The 21,019-nt window shown below is 44.6% G+C and overlaps 1 protein-coding gene across 1 annotated transcript in view; it reads left to right on the top strand.

Moving 5' to 3' along the window:
• Positions 1-19,901, top strand: part of LOC146796883 (extracellular calcium-sensing receptor-like) — a 58,724-nt gene extending 38,823 nt beyond the window's left edge. The window contains exons 5-6 of the mRNA XM_085630251.1: positions 3,878-4,001; positions 18,965-19,901. Of these exons, the coding sequence (XP_085486377.1) occupies positions 3,878-4,001; positions 18,965-19,875 (1,035 nt within the window). The 3' untranslated portion in view covers positions 19,876-19,901. The remainder of the gene's footprint in view (positions 1-3,877; positions 4,002-18,964) is intronic.
• Positions 19,902-21,019: the final 1,118 nt, after the last annotated feature.

Here is a 21,019-nt window from a genome sequence, read left to right as displayed (position 1 = left end):
ATCTGGGCCTAAATCCATCGTTTTTTTGCTCACCATGCCATTCCAGTTTGAACCCAGCCATATGCAAATCAGTCTTGACCCTGTGCCTCATGGGAACAGTCCAGCCCGAACTGCCAAGCCAGGTCCTCTGTGGACTGGAAACAAGCATCCTAGGACCGGTTTCGGGGTTTCACCCCTCTTCAGCCAGGATAGCTTGATTCCAGTGGTATGGAGAGCACGGGACCCACGTATGGGCACACCCGTCCCACTCAGGGTGACAAATGCCAAAACAACAGTTGATGGACAGAATGCAGAACAATGTCATACATTCACCCCAGTACAGAGATCTGGGCCTAAATCCATCGTTTTTTGCTCACCATGCCATTCCAGTTTGAACCCAGCCATATTCAAATCAGTCTTGACCCTGCGCCCAATGGGAACAGTCCAGCCCGAAGGGTCCAGGGAGGACCTGGCTTGGCAGTTTGGGCTGGACTGCTCCCATGAGGCACATGGTCAAGACTGATTTGCATATGGCCAGGTCTAAACTGGGGTGGCATGGTGAGCAAAAGAATGATGGATTTAACCCAGATCTCTAGACTGGAGGTGAATGTTTTGATTTGTTCTGCATTCCGTCCATCAATTGTGTGTCTTTTGCTTTCTTGCCCTAAGTGCGCCAGATATGCCCAGACGTGGGCCCTGGGGTCACTGTGCCACTGGAATCAAGCTATTCTGGCTGAAGAGGGGTGAAACCCGGAAACCGGTCCTAGGATGCTTGTTTCCGGTCCAGGGAGGACCTGGCTTGGCAGTTTGGGCTGGACTGTTCCCATGAGGCAGAGGGTCAAGACTGATTTGCATATGGCCAGGTCTAAACTAGGGTGGCATGGTGAGCAAAGGAATGATGGATTTAACCCAGATCTCTTGACTGGGGGTGAATGTTTTGATTTGTTCTGCACTCCGTACATCAATTGTGTTTCTTTTCCTAACTAGTTTAGGCAGCGATACATCATTTCAGTTTTTTTGCTGAGGGGCACCGGCCAAATACAGTTGCACTAGGCTTTGATTCTTTATCTGTTGTTTGGGGAACTCTTTTTTAATTACTTTGCTTTATGCTGGTGTCGGTGCCCGCCCAGCTTCAGTGCCTGTCCTCAATATCCCCCCACCACCACCCCCGGCTGCCCACCTGATCCCTCGTCCCCTCCATAGCACCGTCCCACCCACCTAACACTACCTCCAATATCCTTCAACGTGGTATATGTGCCTTCCACAAACGTCAGCTGAGGTCCAGTTTTCTCCAACACAAGGCCGTTAACTCGCGTCCTGTTGCTGGACCCGTCCACTCTCTGGTGAGTTTGGGCCACACAACCACCGTCCCCACCCCATCGAAGCCTCCGGCAATATATGAGAGCTGCTTAACATGGTGACTTCACCCCTGCAGCACTCTTTGTCAGCCTTTGATCCAGCAGGCCAGGCACTCCAACACCAACATTTTACAGGGCTCATCACCAACCACTAAAACATATTGGACTGTCACCACCTGCATTTTCAGTCAACTTCAGCCACATCAACAAGGTTGACTGACACACCACTGCCTAGCCGGTGCGTCCGCCATTCACCTCTAAGGCTCCGATCTCCAACTGCACTCCTCTGCATGTCGAGACCACAAACACAGCTTGGGCATTCCCCAACCTTCAATGTTTCTACCACCACTCCATGTGCACACCCCACTCCCTCTGTCTTCAGTCCCACATCGCGTCCCCAGAATGTTCACCCCTGCTCCTACCCAACTCGAAATCTGTGTGCACATCTGAAAAGCCGCTGCCCCCAACCACCGTCCACCCACTCCCCCCAGTCATTAACTAACTTGCAACTTTTGTGTTAAGTCATCCTCCCACCACGCACCCATCCTTAACCCCTTCCTCCCTTTCATTTTCCTGAGCAGCCCATAAGCGCATGGAAAGTGTGTTCTGTTGATTGCACAGAATTGTAGATATGGGGGCATATCAGCAAGGGCCGGCGATAATTATCGCTCAGCCCTCTTAGCGGGAGGATAACTATCGCCAGCCATCTTGGAATTTTATCGCGGAGATAGCGTGCTATTAGCAACGCTTATCTCCAAAGCGATAAAATTCAGAGCGCAAGCTGCCAATTGTGAGATTATCGCTGGAAATACAGCTAAAATCCCACAAGGTTTGACGATAGCTTGCTGATAGGGATAGACATGATATCCACCTCACATAGGATATCATGGCTAAGTCAGAAAAATACCAGACGTAAAAAGCAGCGTTAACCGCGGTTAGCGCTGCTTTTTTTTTTTATCTCTAACAGGGTTAGCGATATCCTTGATAATAGGAGAAATGTCGCTTAGCAGAGATAAAGCCCTTGTTGATATGGCCGAAAGAGCTTTCACTTTAAATTTAAAGAGCCTCAGATCCTGAGTCTTTCTTCCGGGGCCCCTCCATGCCAGTCCTCCCAACATCCACACATGATATTTTGCCTATGTCTGCAAGGAAAACTCAAGTTCAGCGAGTAAACAAAATATTGACTATAATCTTCCCAGTGTGCGGAAGATTTAGAGAATTGGGTGGCACAGCTGCTCTCCTGCCCAGGATTGCCTCACCATGCCCTCGCCTCCTGATGTAGGTGTAGAGCTGTGTCATTCCTTCAATCTACAGTAATGTCACCCACCCCCTGAGATTTAGTCGATATGGGCCTTTCTGTGCCTTTACACTCTAATCTAGAACCTGAAGCTGATTTTTTAGCTTGGTGCAGCAATTTGAACAGCACTAACCAAAAATAAATGTTGATGTTTGTGTGCTCCCATTAGCCGGGAAATAGAATAAGGCCATTTTTTTTATACCATTTGTAAAGACTAGCACCCTCTTGTGACCTAATATGGTGGTGCCCATACTCAGCTGCCTCAATGTAGGACTAGCATGGTCATCATTTCCAGATGTTTTTACTGTCATTTGTAGCTGTCTATTCATTATGGTGGTGTCTACTGTTGACCTTTTATAAAAGAGACAACACATATGTGTGAACTTCAATCGATTTTTCAAACCTAGCACAAGTTGTTTTTCTATTTTTTTCGTTGTTATAACCCAATTATGGGGCATATCATCAAGCTGGCGATAAAAAATTATCGCCGCTTTTGCGTTTTCTCTAATTAGATGCAAAGTGGGCGTTCCTGACTTGACATAACAGGGGAAATGTCGCTAAGCGACATTTCTCCTGTCATCAAGCCCCACGCTATGAAGCATAGCGGCAGGAAAAGTAGCGATAACCCCTGTTATCGCTACTTTCCTTACGCCTGCTTCAGGACTGACTTAGCCATGATATCCTATGGAAGGTGGAGATCATGGCTAAGTTTGTGAGTCCCTATCAACTAGCTAACGTGAGATTATCGCTGGGTTTCCAGCGATAATCTCACGTTAGGCAGTTAGCGCCAGGATTTTTACTGCTTTTGAGATAAGCGTTGCTAATAGCACGCTATCTGAGCGATAAAAATCCACGCTAGCCGGCGATAATTATCCTAGCGCTAAGTGCGCTTAGCGATAATTATCGCCGGTTGTTGCTGATATGCCCCCAAGTTGTTAATGCTGTTTATTTAGTTTGTTAAAATGACATTCACTTCCACCCGTATTGTTCACCACTGTCTTATATTTGCAGTTAAAATGGAAAAATAATAAATCCAGATGCCTCCATTTTAATATTTTTCAACGTTGTTTCTCGTTTGTGGATGGGCGCAGCGGTACTGTGGTTAATATTTCACATTTACTGGAGGTGGTATGTTTTCAATCAGGCACATACATGCATACATTGCCTAAATTAATTAGCAAGCCCCGCAAACATGGTACATTGTATTGATACCGAGAACCTCTGACTTCTGTTATATTTGCAGGTGCCCATATCCGTCTGCAGTGAGAGTTGTTCTACAGGGTTCAGGAAGTCTGCCATCACAGGACGTCCAAGCTGCTGCTTCTCCTGTGTGCCCTGCCCTGATGGGAGCATCGCCAACCACACAGGTGGGTTGTTTGCTTTCTTCGAGGAAGCCATTGGATTAGGGGACACTGTGGACTCAACTATAACCGAATTCCAACCTAAACATGAACACAGATGCTTTAGTTTGAAACTAGGGATTTGTAGTTGTTAAAGTATATGAAAAACAAGGATATATTTTGGACCGAAACAGTTAAACATATGGTGGAAAAGAAGCAAAATAAAAAAGATCATCAGAAATAGTAACTGGCATGGTAGGGTCAAGAACTACAGGGCCAGACATTGGGGAAAGGCACAAAATGACTACCTACCATGTTGCAGGCCATATTCTATCATCAATGCCATGTGGAGCTCTTCAGGGGAGTCAAAACAGCCCTCAGCTTGGAGTTGGAGTCTACCCATGCTACCCATGCAGCAGTGAAGCTACCTATGCAACTGTGGGGATGGACTTTAAACCCAAGTTTTTTTTAAAATCTAGTCCATTAAAGACCAAATGTCAAGAATTTCAAGACTTATTCTTCAATAAATTTACACAACTCAGATATCTCATAACGCCAATTGATGATATTTCCACAGTGTATGTTCATTCCTCTCTTGGGCGCTAGGTTATTTTCCCTGGTATCAGAAGATAACAATGTAAAAATAGCAAACATTGAGAAACACTTTTCACCATGATGACTTAACTCTGCTGTCATAAATTGAAAAGAAGTTTCAATAACTCCACCAAGTCTGATTCCCTGACAAGCTAAAAATCAGCATAATATTACCCCTTCTAAAAAAATGCATGCGCATCTCTAATCTCCAACTACAGAACAGCCACAAACCCTCTTGGCTTGCAAAGCATTGCAAGAATGGGGTTTGGACCAAACTACTGCTATCAAGGGCACAAAATGTACTAGGAACCTAAGGATCCAGCTCAGACCACCAGAGCCTAATTCAATATACTGAATAATTGTATGTTCTTAACTGGTTTAGTTAATTCCTAGCTAAATGAAAACGGTAGCAAATGTTGCTTTAGACCCAGAGACCATTAATTTCGGGGTGTCCACAAGCTCAATCCTCCAACTTTATCTTAAATATACATCGCACAACTGAGATACATGTACGAAAATGTTGGTGTTGCTTACCAAAAATACGTTGATGACACCTACATTTATTTTAAATCCTGCTTTCCCGACGCTCATTAACTTCATCATGGAATGCGCATGCATGGCCCTCACGGAAAATTACATTCAATATGGGACTCAACTATACCAATAGACACAAGGTACTTCCAAGGGAAGTACTTTTACCCCAAGCTTAGCATGTCTCTACATGTCACATTTTGAAGAACAATTCATTCTCTGTCCAGAGAACCTATACAAACCTAACATCCTTCTTTGGCGGTGCTATATCGATGACATACTCATTGTCTGGAAAGGCGACCAAGCTACATGCAAGACATTTTGCTCCCAGGTCAACAACTTAAACCCCGACCTGGAATTTTCGTAAACAATCACTGAGAAGGAACTACTATTCCTGGATCTTTTGATCAAGAAGAAAGATATTGACCTAGTAGTAAGCTCATATATAAAAACCTATAGACAGGAATAGCAATAGCTACCACCCAAAATCCCTGTGCGACAACCTACCATGCGGACAGTTTCTGCACCTGCGACTCAATTGCAGCAGATTAAAGGATTTTGATACACAGGCACAAAAGCTGGCCGTAGATTTGGAATCAAAACAATTCCCTAGTCAATGTGTAAAAACCATGCATAAAAGGGCTGGGAATAGTATGAGAGAGACACTACTAGAGCCATGCACAAGATGAGACTCTAACATGTGTCACTACTTACAGACCCCAGTCAAATAAGATACGCAAAATAATTAACAGACACTGGACAATCTCACAAACTGGGCAATTATCCTTCCCACCACCTAAATTTGCATTTAAACAAACTGCTAATCTGAAGGACATGCTAATACACACACGCCCACAAGACCATAAGGGGTCAGACCAGAGATTACTATGGGATCTACCCCCAGTAAAAGGACATTTCCCATGTGGATCATGTATCTCCTGTACTTTCACAGAGAACTCTAGGGAGATATCTTTGAAGACTAATTTGGATATGGACACAAAAACCACACACCAATTGCAACACATAGAACTGTGTCTACTTGATCACTTGCCCCTTTGGTAAACAATACGTAGGGATGACCACACACCCTGTAAAATCGAGAATAAACTAACATCGCAGCACTATATGCTGCAAGAAATCCAAAACAAAAATGAGCTCACATTTCCTCACTGAGGGACACACTGCAGAGGATATACGATGGACCATGAACCAGCATGCCCTCTTTAGAAGGGAACAACAGAGGACATTCCGCCTTTCATAGAACATCATTGATCTCAATGACGAAATTCCTTGGCGCAAATATAAATGAGATCACAGTTAGTGAGTGACACACATATGTATACATTACCATCCTCATTCACAGAATAAACAATTGTTCAAAGGAAAACAATTATTTGAATCACTACAAAAAACTAAACGTCATGTTATCAAAATAGGAGTGTTCTTATGTCAATCCGACTATTAAAACTAAGATTGACTGGACCGACGATGTTAGCCCACATTGACTTCACAGATTCGTCCCCTCTTGTTAAAATGTCCGCCACGTTTACACATATATGGGAGAGAAGATTCCTCCCCCATTAGAAATAAAAAACAGACCTGAACATCCGACCCGAGTGTTTCCGCTCCAGTGGTTGAAAATGCACTTCAACTGCATGAGACACACGTGCTTTCAATTGACGCTGATGGAAGACAGGTTAAATACTGGAGACCCACCACACTCAGCACTTCCAAGGTTGCCAGCATGAGTAGGTCTTCCAGAAGAGGGGAGAGGTGTGATGCAGCAGCCAGGGTGGCTGACTCGTAGCACAGGATTCATGGTTCGATCCCCGCCGCCGGCAGCAGCTCAGCACAGCACCATCTGATTCTGGGCAATAGCTCGCTTAATCTTCCCGATGGCCCCCAGCACCTTGAGACCCTTAGGGGTGATTAATTTGCGCTTTACAAATACCAGGGTATTATTATTATAGTGTGCTGATATACAGGAGACCGTAAACGTGGCATAGCCACTCTATTTTTCCAAAAGAGAGTGTCTGTTCAATTTAACATGCTTATAAAAATATCTCTGGTAAAGAGCCCCCATTGAGGGGGCCCGTCGGGCATTGCAGCGCTGGTCTGAAGTGCAGCAAAAGCCCATTGTTGAAGCATGACACCTATCTAGGAGTGTGAGGGCATTTGTTCCTGCAGAGTAATGCTTCCTGCAGACTCTGTGGAACTCATCTGACCTAGGCAGACAAATCCATACTTACAAGGAACTGCATACCCCTGTGACCTTGAGTATCATATTAATCCTCACTTTGCTAAAAGTTTTAGTCAGTAAAACCTGAGTCTAAACATGGATCCTCTGCTAACACTTGAGTATTCTCCTGCCTTTGTTTTAGATGCCTTCCAGTCTGTAAATCATTCATTAAGAACCATCATGCTTGAACTATCTGGGCCCTGTAGAACTCCTAAAACTGGTTGGTTTGACAAAGGGTGCGGGGTGGCCAGTAAGTGGCTGTGCGAAGCCCTTAATGTCGGGCCAAGAAGCCAGGTAAATATTACAACCACTAGAGCAGCTTAAAAGAAAGCCATTAGGAGAAGGAAGCTATACCTAGAAGAGGAAATGTGGGAGCGTCTAGTCACCATCTGCAATTCAGGGGATGCCACGGGGTTTTGGGAGGTAGTCAATGGGAAGCAGTCTTACTCTGCCAGGCCTGATGACATAGGCTCGAACACTACTCCCATACAATCGGTGGCACACTTTAAAGAGGTCTGTCTATTAGGTGTGGATGGGTACCTGGCTGTCACCGAAGGGACCTTACTGTTCCCACTGGGTATTATCTTTGTACTTGACGATGTCCGCTCCGTGATTTTAGCTAGTCTCATGAATAAAGCACCCAGCCCAGATGGGGTACCCATGGACCTTTATGAAGCAAATATCTTCCTTTGGGCTACTTTACTAACTAACGCCCTAAATGCTACCACCACCACTAACATTTCTAACTCATGGAAAACTGTGGTCATTGTACCCATCTTTAAAAAGGGTAGTAGGCAGGACCCTGGTTGCTACAGACCCATTTCTATATTAGGTTCTGCCGTCAAAATAGTGGGTTGCATAATTCTACAATGTATTGAAGACTGGGCCCAACTTAACAACATTTGTTCCCCAGCCCAATATGGCTTTAAAGAAGGCATGGGATCAATGGAACAATGCTTGAACCTAAATGTGTTAATCTGGAAAAATGAGGTGGCTAAGAAGGAGGACATCTGTCCAGCATTCATGGGTCTGAGTAGTGCTTTTGATCGGGTCAACAGATCAAAGCTATGGAGTTTATTAGCCGACCTTGGATTGCCTCAGCCGTTGGTTGACTTCTTACTTGTCCTTCATACAGAGGTCAATGCATCGGTCAGATATGGTATGGGAGGGAAGTGCACGGATTCTTTCAGCCTGCCTTGGGGAGGGATCAGGCAAGGCTATGTTTTGGCGCCTATCCTATTTTTAATGTACATGAATGGCCGAATTGCTTTTTTGGTAGCCATTGGGAACGACACGCCCAAAGCTAAATCTACATTTGGGAAGCCATTGGGAACGACACGCCCAAGGCTAAATCTACCTTAGTCCCTTCCCTCTTATATGCGCACAATTCAGTGCTACTCTCCTACACCTTGAATGGCCTCAAGGGCCCTGTCGACTCATTTGTCAAGTTCATGGATGAACTGGTGCTGGAGACCAGTATTGGCAAAATGGACCATATGGCCTGAAGGAGTCAGACCTCTAAAGTTAGACCCATCACAATCAGGGGAAAGGTTATTTCAAGGGTGGCTGCGTTTACTTATTTAGGGGTTACCTTTGACCTGCGGAACAACTGGATACCTGCCTCCCAGGTTCCAATCGGCTTCCCAGGCCATACATAAGCTATATTGGCTGCCTATTGAGCCGTGTGTCGCCTTTAAGGCTCTCTGCATAGCATTGAAGCACTTCACAGCATACGCCCTGACTACTTGAAGAACGACCTTAAGTGGAATTCTCCAGGCAGATCCCTACGCCCTACCGACTCCAGAAATCTGGTTGTCCCCCCTATAAGCGTGTGTCCTGGGGAGGCACGAGCTTCATCAGATGCACTGCTCAAAAATGGAACAATCTTCCAAAAAATCTGAAGTATGCCATTACTCTCTTGGCCTTCAGAACGTTGTTAAAACCCTGGCTTTTCTCTAAGTAAGTGGGCCACTTCCACTGATCACAGACAGCGCCAAGACGCCTCTGGGGTTACTTGCGCTCTACAAATCCTACCAATGAGCAAAGCTCTATTCAAATGTCCCCCTGTGGTGCCAGCTTGCCCCAGACTTTGGAACACTTGGTAGTATTCTGTAGGTATGATGATCCCCCTCGACAAAGGTGTCTGGTGCCCATTCTTAACTCAAGGGGTTTCCACCAATATAGGCCGGCCTTCCTCGACTTGCAAATGTCAGCTCTGCTGTGGCTTTTGCAGTTTGTTCTTTTTTGAAAAGTGCCCTTTATTGGAACAAAGTGATGAATTCTTAAAATTCCATTTGGCTTTTTAACTCTAGGGTTAATGTGATCTTCCTATGAAATATGATGATTTTTTTACCTCTTTCAATCCTGCTGATTTTATTCATATGTTTTTATATTCAGCTTTATAACATACTTCGGATTTATATTGAATATGGTATCTCTGTGTTGTTGTAGTCTTTCATGATTATATATTTTATAATTGAATAAAGGTCTTTCAAGACAGGAAGGCTGGGAGGGAGAGAAAGTCAACACTGGTGATTGCAGAAAGTTAGAAAAGGAAGAAAAGCTGTAGACCAGGCAAAGGGAGCAAAGAGGGAGGAGAGGGTCTGGGATAACAAAGTATGGGAGAGAATCAGGGAGGCAGGGAACCCAAGAGGAGACATAATAGTGAGAAGGAGAGCAAGAGACAGGAAAGAGACCAGACATCGGACTTAGTAATCCAATAATATCACATTCCTGAAGTGATAGGGGAGATGTCTGCTCTTTTCCAAGTCTTGTCTTGTCGAGCAAGAAACACGCCTGCATTCCCTTCTTTTCACAATGCGTGTGTGCTGTGGGCTGGAGACGATACATGAGAACAGAACTGGCATTTCATCTGTCGATCCACCTGTATTGTTCAGTGGTCCCCTGGGATTGGCTTAAAGCGAAAGATTTTACCTTTTTTGCGTTTGGCAGCTTGTCTTTCTGGAAACTTCCAAATAAGGTAAACCAGGACCTCTGATGCAGACTGAGCTGCTTTGCTGACTCAGGGGCACTTATGTTTGGATAACTGTCTGCACCACTGCTTTTTCAGTCCCAGAACTGTAGACATAGCTGCAGGAGCCAGACCACCCAACCAAGGCAGGCCTGGGGAAGGCATAGGAGGGAGCAGCATGTCACAGCCCCATCCATTATGAGTCTACCCTGTGATAACCCAGACAGGGTCGGATTCCCGTAAGATGGACGTGACACACAGCTTTGGACTGGGCTGTACATGAAAATGCCCAGGGGTTGCATTATATCCATCAGGAAGAAGCTGATGGCCTTCCAGCTCCAATTAGATTGCACCAAGGGTTCTGAAGAGATAAGCCCTGATTCATGGCATGATTCTTAAAGCGCCATATGGGCACATTTTTGTTTTGCATTTACACAGTGCCTGGCTGCATAACCTGCTCTCAGAGTGAGAGAATCCTAGCACTGATAATAATGATTATAAAACTAGGGGCCTCATTTATGAAAGGTGACGCATCGCTGCATGAAAACAGCGATGCGTCACTTTTCTTTGCGCCCTCCTTGCGACATACTGGATGCATCATATTTACAGTATGATGCATCATGTTGCAAGGAGTTACACATGGGTCAGTATTTCTGACGTATCTGTAGGCACAAAAATGACGCATTGCTGGAGTGTGTGACGCAACTCCATCAATGGGTCATTTCACATGGGCAAGTCCCATTTCAAATGTGCCTGCACCAGTCTTACACCTGCTCTGATGCAGGCGTAAGATATTGACACATTTGCGTCCTAGAAGTGGCGCAGTGAAATCTCATAGATTTCACTGCGCCACTTCTATGAGGCTTCCTTGCATCAGAACGTGCACCCTGCATGCATTATACCTGGCGCAGGTATACTGTGGTGCAGGGGTTTACAAATTGATGCATCTACCTAGATGTGTCACTTTGTAAATATGACGCCACATGGTGCATTTTTTACCCTGCTGGTGCGTCACAAAAAGTGACGCACCTACGGCGCAAATGTGATGCACGGGTTCATAAATAGACCCCTTGATTTTTTATCTGCATGGTGACAGATCATACATTTTTACTTAGGGATTTGAATTGACAAGTTATTGTGCGTCACGGCTCCGCCACCGGCGCACCATGGGGCAAAAACGGACAGATGCGTGACCCATCTGTGCCGTAAAGGCGGCGCATTGCTGGAGTTGCGTTGCAAGCGCGACGCAGCTCCAGCAAGGCTCTGGGATGCCCAATCTTTACAATGCTGCATCAATCCTTACGCCTGCTTCAAGCAGGCGCAGGGTTTTGACGCAGCATGGGCTCAAAAGTGACTGAGTGAAATCTTGTAGATTTCACTCAGCCACTTTTAGGAGGCGTTCCTGCGCCAGAACGCCCCCCCCCCCGTGCAGGAACGCCTACTTCTGGCACAGGGCTTTACAACGTGACGCATCTCCCAGATGCGTCACGTTGTAAATACCCCGCAGCATGGCGCTGGTTTTGCGCCGCCGCTGCGTCACAAAAGTGACGCAACGGTGGCGTAAAAGAGGCGCAAGGGGCTTGTAAATCTGCCCCATGATACGTTGCGACCCGCGCTCTTTGACTTAGGAAGCCAACCCTTCACACAGACCACTTATAAGCCTGAGGATTTCTGGGCATCGAAGACAATGTCTTAACCATCCTCCACTTCTAAGGGGAGGATTTTCAATAAGAGTGCCATCGCCCTGCAAAGTGCCATGCATCTGGCTTTAGAAAAAAAGCATTTCTAGTAATTTCCCCGGATTACCTCAATGTCTGAGATTGCCACACAAAATAACTGTGTCCTGATGTGCGATCAAACCGTGTAGTTCTAGTTTCTTGCTTTGCTGGGACGGACGCATAAAAGCTGAGCTCGTTTTTCAAAAGGCCGCAAGATGGCGCTAGTGTGCAACGGAAGGTATAGGAGTCTGGAAATATCCTGCTATCACAGAAACTCGTATGCAAGCCAAACAAACTTCAGACATTTGAAGACCAAAGCACTAAACCACACACCTGCTTAATGAATGTTAAAAAGCAACCCCTGCTCAAATCAAACAGATGTGGATGTCCAGCCCCAAAATGAAGCTTCTCAATACTTGCTAAAAACTGGGTCATTCTAAACTGCAGTAAAAGAAGGACCTAATTGAGGAACTGTACTGTGGTAAATAATTTAATTACCGGGACTTAATTTGATGCGGAAAATCTATAATAATAGCTCAGTAAAATAAGAGGCAGAATCCGTGGTATTAGAGGTTCGGAACGGGCTTTATTCCAGAATCAATTTAAATTGAGGAGCTCCATATTCCATCACCACGAAGGTTCAGGAAGTGAAGAACGCCACTTTATTGACAGGTAATCATTTTTATACAATTTGCATTTCATTGAAACAAATGCAGGAGGCGTAACAGTTGATAATAAAGATAAGAACATACATGCGTCACTAAAGTAGGTGTAACTGGGCGTAGCTTAAAGAACGTCATTGGATATGACGTCATAAATGGGTGGTTCCATGAAAGAATTTCGCAATGTCAGCAGAAATACTTGGCAGAGATGCGCGCGCAGCAGTATGACGTGTGATTGACGTGTAACTAGGGGTTGAAGAAGACTTGACATTTAGCTCTACATGTGGAGACAGAAGTCTGGGGTTATGTCAACCTAATCCCAAATCATATCTAATATCCTATGTTTAAAGAACTGTGTTATCCAAAAAGAAAGGTCTTCTTAGGATAGAATCTTATTCTATACTGACTATACTGTCCGTTAGTGCGTGTACAAGCGTCTAAGTGTCTACACTAGATGCGAGGGCAGAAATCGTCCATAGTAACAGAGCTATTAATTACTTGTATGAAGACAGAGAAGCCGGGCCTTTTGCTCGGTAGCTGAAAGAATGTTTACTTAAACTACTAGACAGGAATGCATTGGATAGGGAGCGGAGCAAAGCAGATAATCTTGAAGGTGAAATACAGTTTTTGGCAGGCAACAGGCTGGAGTCAGGCACCGTTAGCCGCGCAGGGAGTAGGACAAAGTTCATGGATACAGATGCGAGCTCAGACTGGAGCTTTCAGAGGCAGAAGGCAGAAAAGACTTGATGGCAGAATCAGGGCCTACTCGTCTGAACTGTAAAATGGGATAAGTGAACCATATAAAGCCGGTGGCCTTTCATACTTAGGAATAGAATATCCGGCCCATTCATGGCGGATCTGAAAGAGGACATGTTGACGGTGGACGCACATATGTTTGCGTCTTCATAACTGGAACTGGAGGGAACATACATGTACTTATGATTTATACATGAAACCGTTGGGGTCCAAGATAGGGGACATAACTGACTATAAAAATCCATATTTCCACAGTACAGGGAGGAGATCCCCGCTGGGGACTCACTCACATCCTGTAGTCGGCCTCAGGGCCCATGTAGCAGAGAGCCTGGACAGACTCTGTCATTTGATCATGATCTGATCATGCCATTAATTTGTGTTGTGTTGTGGGTCGGGTATCTCACATCCAGGTCAACGCGCGTTTCGGCAGATAGTAGTCCAACCATGTTAATTCTTATTGTTTTTTATTCAATTACATTCCTGTGTCTGAAGCAATGTTTGTATACAGAATTTGGTGCAATTGTCCATAATTATTGCATCACTTACAACTGAACATTTCAGTTAAGAGTTTGTGCTATTAGTCTTTCCTTATTCCTTCCTTGAAACTCATGTGTGGGACTTGGCACACTCTGCAGGGTCACCACCAAATGTTTTGTCTTTACCCCTCCTATTTTTCTGAATTTGTTTTTGTTGGCACTAGGATTCTGTTCACCTTACCACTGGAGACCAGTGCTATAGTGCTTGTGCTTGCTCCCTAAAACAAGGTAAAACGGGTTTACACCTGATTGGCATGTCTAATTTACTTGCATGTCCCTAGTGAAGAGGTATACCATATACTCAGGGCCTGTAAATTAAATGCTGCTTGTGGGCCTGAAGTACTTATTGTGCCACCGCTTAAGTAGCCCCTTAAAACATGTCTCAGGCCGGCCATTGCAGCCTGTGTGCAGTTTTAAACTGTCAATTCAACTTGGCAATATAACTCCCTTTCAAATGCTTAAACCCCAATTATGCATTTAACTATGGGTGGGTGGAGCTCACAGAGTTTCGCTCCGTGGAATTCTTCGAAGTTACCAAAACACTGTGTGGAATTCTGCAGAGTTCCACATGCAGGCGGAATAGGCACCTCAGCTTCCACCAGCCACATAGGTGGCTCTGTATGCAGCAGACACAGGCTGCAGTGTTTCTTACAGATTGCATTTTATCATTACAGAGCCGTAAATGAGAGGCAAGGCTGAACTGAAGCTGAACCAACAACTGACTGGGCCACGACTTGCCTCAGTGTAATTTAGAGAAGTATTGCCTGACTTGCCTCTCGTGCAGCAAGCCTGTGTCTACGACAAGCCACCGCTCCCATTGGCGGGAGATCCTGCCCAATTAGCAGCATATGACAGAGGGTGAAGATTCTAGTCCCCACTCCTGATCACCCACCACCCTCCTCTAAATGAAGCCAGGAATGATGAGCTCAGGCTTTCCCCTTCTCTGCCCTTACCTGGTCCTGCAGTATCTCTGATGCCGGTGGCTACCACATCGCAGCAGGCTCTCTCTGACTCCAGTTTGGGCTGATGGATGGGCTGATGGATGGTGCTGCATGCAAGGGGTTCTGACTCACATCTGCCAGTGCCCTTGAGGATGCGTTCTGTCTCTGAGCTGCACTCGGAAAGAGGGATAAGAGAGGAGGCTGTTAGAGTAACTGCCCAGACTCCTGCACGCAGAGCACAGCTTTTCTCATCTGCATGGAAGGCAAAGAGGTGCCTGCTTCCTACAAGAACCCCCTACCGCAGCCTCCGACCATTGATCATGCCAGGTAAAAGCACGCATAGCCGCTTCAAACTCAAAACAAGACCAAACTGGCGAAGTTAAGTCAACAGTGTTTGTCGTCTTTTGTTTTGTCAAGCGGTTGTGCTTGCTTTCACCTGGCAGTGATGGCGGGTGGCTGCAGTACGGGGTTCTTGTAGAAGACAAGCACCTTTTTGCCTTCCCTGAAATGGAAAAAACAGCTGAAAGGAGGAAAGAATTAACCTACAAAGAGGTGTGTGCTGGTAAACTCTGGTTCCTGGGCAGAGCAGAGTTTGTGTCAAACTCCGCGTTCGGCTTGGAGCGCAAAGTGGCTAAACTCTGTGAACTCCACCCACAGAGCGGAGTTTACTGCCCAGCCTTATATATAACTCACATCTTGGTAGCCTATAGGGCAGGGTGCATTGTAATTAGAAGGTTGGACATGTACTTTTAAGTTTTACATGTCCTGGTAGTGAAAAAACCTAAATTAGTTTTCACTACTTTGAGGCCTACCTCTCCGATAGGGTAACATTGGGTTGCTTTAATAAGTCCAAACCTTTATTGGGAACAGGTAAATGTTTCATATACGAACAATTGTAATTAAAAATCCTCTTTAATAGTAAAGGCAGATTTTCAATTACAATTTTGAAAATGCCACTTTAAGTTGCCATTTTCCTGATCTGCTTGATGCCTGCGGCATGCTGCTGGGCCATATCACTGGGTGTAGCTGACAGTCAGACTTTATTCATTTCTCTAACACAACCACGCACTAGAGGGATTAGGTGTGCCTGAATAGGTCATCAATGGCAGGATGGGGCGGAGCTGGGCATAGCCACACTTTCAACATGAATAGGCTATGCTCTGCCTTGACACAGAGGACTTGCCATCCCTTCATTGTTCATTCAGCCATCTTGGCGCCAGAGCAGGGGGGGCAGGAAAATTCAAGTACTTCAAAGGGAGTTCCCTAGAAACTTCTTCTCCAACGGAAGCCACAGGTATGAAAAAAGGGATCCAGAGACTCACTCTTCAGTTCACTTACTGGACCTGTGGAAGGACTCTCAGAGGACTGTCTACTGCTGTGACCTGCCAGGAACTTCAGAAGACTGCTTTGATGCACGTAGAAGGCCTGTTTTGCTGCTTGAAGCCTTCCTTGAACCCTGAGGGGCCTCCCCTGCCAATTGAGACCTGTTTTATCACTTCAATACGGGACTACCCGGGTGACTACAAGTGCTAGTTGGCTGACCTCCTGCTCAGAGCATCAGGGAGAGAAAAGGCTAACAATCTTGAACTTGCACCTGAACCAACCTGAGTGAGTCCTAACCTCCCCCTACCCCAAGTGGGCCATTTCCTGGGCTCTTGGTGGTGGTGCTAAACGTGCCCAAATAGCCAAAAGCCAAAACTTGGGACTTAGACATTTTTTGGCCAAAAACTGCTCTGAGAACCAAGAGGAGACTGGGACCAACCAAAGGTGCATCGCTGGTCAGCCTGATTTTATGTCAGATCCTGCTATGTTCTTCTCCGCAGCAGCAAATCCTGTTCAGTGGTTCTTTGCCCATGAGGCATCCAACTTCATGGATTTCTTGTCAACTATGGCCTGCAGCCTCTTCCCACTGGTGATTTTCAGCTTCCAAAAAGTGACTGATTCAGAACGAAGAAATATTCACAATGGCTTTATCCAGCACCTCCCTGGTTTCTTTTTTGTTTAAATCTGTTTAAATCTGTTTTTATTGATTTTCAAGTTTACATATTCATAAAAGGCAACTTGTTTTTTCCAAAGCCAACTATACACTGGATCACCTACTAACATTTGAGACATCCTACTGTTATATGGATTTAAGCAGTTCAAGTATCCGTACAGCGGCTGCAGTTCAGAAACGAGTCTGACTCTAAGGCTCCATTCAGTTCACAAACGATAGAGGTTACAGTTCAACAGTAGCATGGTTTCACTAGTCCACTATAGAAAGACCTTTCAGATCAATCAGTTTGGGCTTCGGAACAGATGTCGAGTTTTATAAACAAACATAACCACCAACCACAACTTTGACCGGCCCAAAGATAAAGATCCCCATCTCGTTAGCTGCGTCCACCCGCAGTATCTGTTAGTGCATGTATGCACATGGAACATTACGGTTGCCCACAGTCAGGCCCCACTGCGCCTGCCACGAGTTCACCTCCCCCTCCCTCAGGCTGTCCCCTGGGGTCTTCCTCCTCAGTCTGCTGTAGTGACTGAAACAGTGCCTCCCACTGGGTTGCTATTGGTTCCCTACGCAAACCCAGCGTTTCTTCCCTCCTGATGGCAATTCCCTCCGCCCTCGCCCACACGGAGAGCGAGTGTCTCCACGCTCGCATGTGAGGCGGTTCCTGCGCCTTCCACCGCTTGGTTAGCAGACGCTTGGCAACGATTAGTCCTAGGTCAAGGAATCAGGACATCACTTTCATGGCTGGGGTTCTACGAAAGTGGTGCAGTAAGTAAACTGCCCATTCAAAGGGGATGTCGTGGCCTGTGCATTTGCGCAATAACTCACTAATTGTGTGCCAGTATGTGTGCAGTCTGTGGCAGCTCCACAGCATATGTACGAGCCCGGCCCCTGGTTCAGTACATCTAGGGCATACCGCGTCTGTGCGGTGGAAGTATCTATTAATCGTATCAGGTGTGAGGTATGCCCTGTGTACAATGAACAATTGTATTTGTCGAAATCTCATGTTTCTGGGTATGCGTACGGGACTCTTCAATACCCTTTCCCATTCTTTGTCTTCCATCTGCCTCCCCAGATCTGGTTCCCATTTGTGGCGTAGGGGATCCAGACGGACCACTACATGTGTTCGGAGTGACGCCGCAAACCAGCGGACCAGATGTCTACCCTGCCCCATAACGTGTAGGTACTGTATGGTGAGGTGATGTAGCGGCTCCGTAGTCAGGTCCCCCCATTTATCGGTCAGTGTCGCGATCAATGAGCGATGCATTAGGAATTGTCCTGGTGGCAAACCCTCGTCTTCAACCAGAGACTCATATGTTATAAGCGTGCCATCCCGGTATAAATCTCTCATGGTCCGTATGTCCGCATCTCACCAGTTCCTTAGGGCAAGGGATGTGAGCACCCCGGTCCCGATAGGGGAGCCCTCTAATGGACCAGCATCTCTCTGATAGCGACGCTCCCTCCTCAGACACTCCCTGCAGCCTTGCCACACTGAACTTTACCATCTCTGAACATTTTCCTAAAAATGTCTTCAAAGTCTGAAGGTAAAGGCCAACCGAGCCCAATCCACTTCTTTTATCTGACCTGTTCTCCATTTTTTTTACTTTGGCTCTGTCTTGAGCAACTATAGGTCCACGGTTGTGGTTTGATCTTTTAGGCGCTAATCTTTACCTTGAAGTTTAAAAATTCATAACTCTGGTTCTACCTTTCGATTTTAGTTATTTTGGTGTCAAGTAATTTATCAATACAATTTTCTCTATGTTTCTAAAATTGGTGTAGGATTTGTAGCTTTATGAATTAGTTCACTGTTGATATATACTTTGAGCGCATGATACTTGGGATCACTCAGTTTCATTCTTTAGATAGGACATTTAAGGTTATAAAATATGTATTCTTTAAAGAAGTGCATTTATTGCTTTTGAAATTTCTTTGCATAGTGAGAATACTTTTCTGCAGCTATAACTGATATATGTTTATTCAACTGTTTGAAACAAACCGGAAATGCAATGCTGCTTTGTATAATTAATTGTTTGCTTTTTTCATCAGATTCACTTGACTGCATCAAATGCCCAGGTGACCACTGGTCCAACAGCAAAAGAAACCAATGCATTCCAAAGGAAATTGAATTCTTGCCCTATGAGGAACCGCTGGGTTTCATATTGGCATTGGTTGCTATCTTCCTCTTCTTCAATGCCTCTGGCACTTTGTGTCTTTTTATAAAGTATCGTCACACCCCACTAGTGCGCGCCAACAACATTCAGATGAGTTATATCCTTCTTGTTGCCCTCATGATGTGCTTTCTTTGTTCCCTAATTTTCATTGGTCGGCCCAAAAGAGTGACCTGCATGCTCCGTCAGGTGATCTTTGGCATTTCCTTTTCATTTTGTGTTTCCTGTGTAATGGCTAAAACAGCCACTGTACTCATTGCCTTCAAGGCCACTAGGCCAAACAGTAACTTAAGAAATTGGGTTGGCTCTAGAACTTCCTACCTCATCGTGCTCACTTTCTCCTTAATAGAGTTCACCATTGGTGTTATTTGGCTAGCAACATCTCCACCATTCCCAGAACTTAACAATAATGCCGGCAATTGGAAAATTACAGCTGAATGCAATGAGGGTTCCATCCTGATGTTCTACTGCATTTTGGCCTTTATGGGATTTTTGGCTTGTGTAACTTTTGGGATCGCATTTATGGCTCGGAATTTGCCAGATACCTTTAATGAAGCCAAGTTTATTACCTTCAGCATGCTGGTGTTTGTCAGTGTCTGGATCACTTTTATCCCAGCTTATATAAGCACAAAGGGAAAATACCTGGTAGCTGTAGAGATTTTTGCAATTTTGTCCTCTGGTGCAGGCCTTCTGTATTGCATATTTGCCCCAAAGGTTTACATCCTTTTTCTGAGACCAGAGATGAATACAAGAGAATATTTAGTCCAAAAAAATGTCCAACATAACTAGAACTACTGTTTGAATGAAGAAGAATTGTTTTTTAACCGAAGGTCTAAAACTGAATGAAAGCCTTTGAGCGCATAAAGTTTGATGATCCACTATTCTTGAAAAGCTCTTGAAAAATGTAAATGTTATCTCATGTTGATTTAGGCCTTCATTAGAAGCTTATGTAATATCACCTCAAACCAATGTTGATAACTTTTATTAACTTTGTTTGTTAAACCCGTATATGTTCTTTACATTATTGCTAACTCATTACCAGGTCTTAACATTGTTAATACTTCACAAGATCTGCATTTTCCATGCTTTTAATGTGAGAGATCTATGAAATTATTTATATATCGATAAGCAGTTTTATGGGGCTACATCGTGTGACATGAGGTCGTTAATAAGGCTTGTTCAATATGCTGTAGAACAGGCACTTTGGGGATGATTTGATCCTGGCGATGACAAAGTTTATTTCTGAGTGGATCACTAGTCTGAGGAATGACCAAGTTAGCTTGGGTTTATAGACATTGTCATGTTCTTTAGGACCTGTCTCATCTGCATTAGGTAGAGATATATATTTTAATCTTTTGCAATTTGTCCAAAATAAAGCAGGATAAATTATTATATTTTTCTATGGCGTAATCATGTTTCTCCTCTAAAGACAACTATTTGCATTTGTTTACCATATTGAAATCAACACCACTTTTTTTTGTCATTCTTCATTCTGATAAAGGATCCTAGATTCCTAGATTCAAAAAATGTTTGCTTCAATTTAGAATTTTCATTCCTAAATGTTTCAGGAGTACTGAGGGAGGATATTTTACATCATTTCATCTTCATTCCACTTTTCTGGATATTATTGTGCAGATTTTAAAGATTTTATTCTTTTCATTTTTTGCAGTGATGTTATGTCTATGGTTATCATCAAGTTCTCAGATTACTGATTCCAAAGCGTATTAACTTCTTGTTCTATTGGGATGAAATCAGAGATGAGGTGATATTATCATCTAGAACTATCGATATTAAGTTCTCTGACCCACTATTTGAGTTTCTTTTATTGACTTGAGATCAGGACCTTGGAGGAAAGAAGACTGAAGGGGGTAGTGAGGTAATCTGTCCAATCAACTGCATTGGTTTTTTGGGTAAAATAATTTATCAATTCAAT

Source organism: Triturus cristatus, chromosome 10 (genome assembly GCF_964204655.1).
Source record: "Triturus cristatus chromosome 10, aTriCri1.1, whole genome shotgun sequence".
Classification (NCBI taxonomy): Eukaryota; Metazoa; Chordata; class Amphibia; order Caudata; family Salamandridae; genus Triturus; species Triturus cristatus.
The sequence above is the reverse complement of the archived record's forward strand: the minus strand, read 5'-3'. Positions and strand labels throughout refer to the sequence as shown.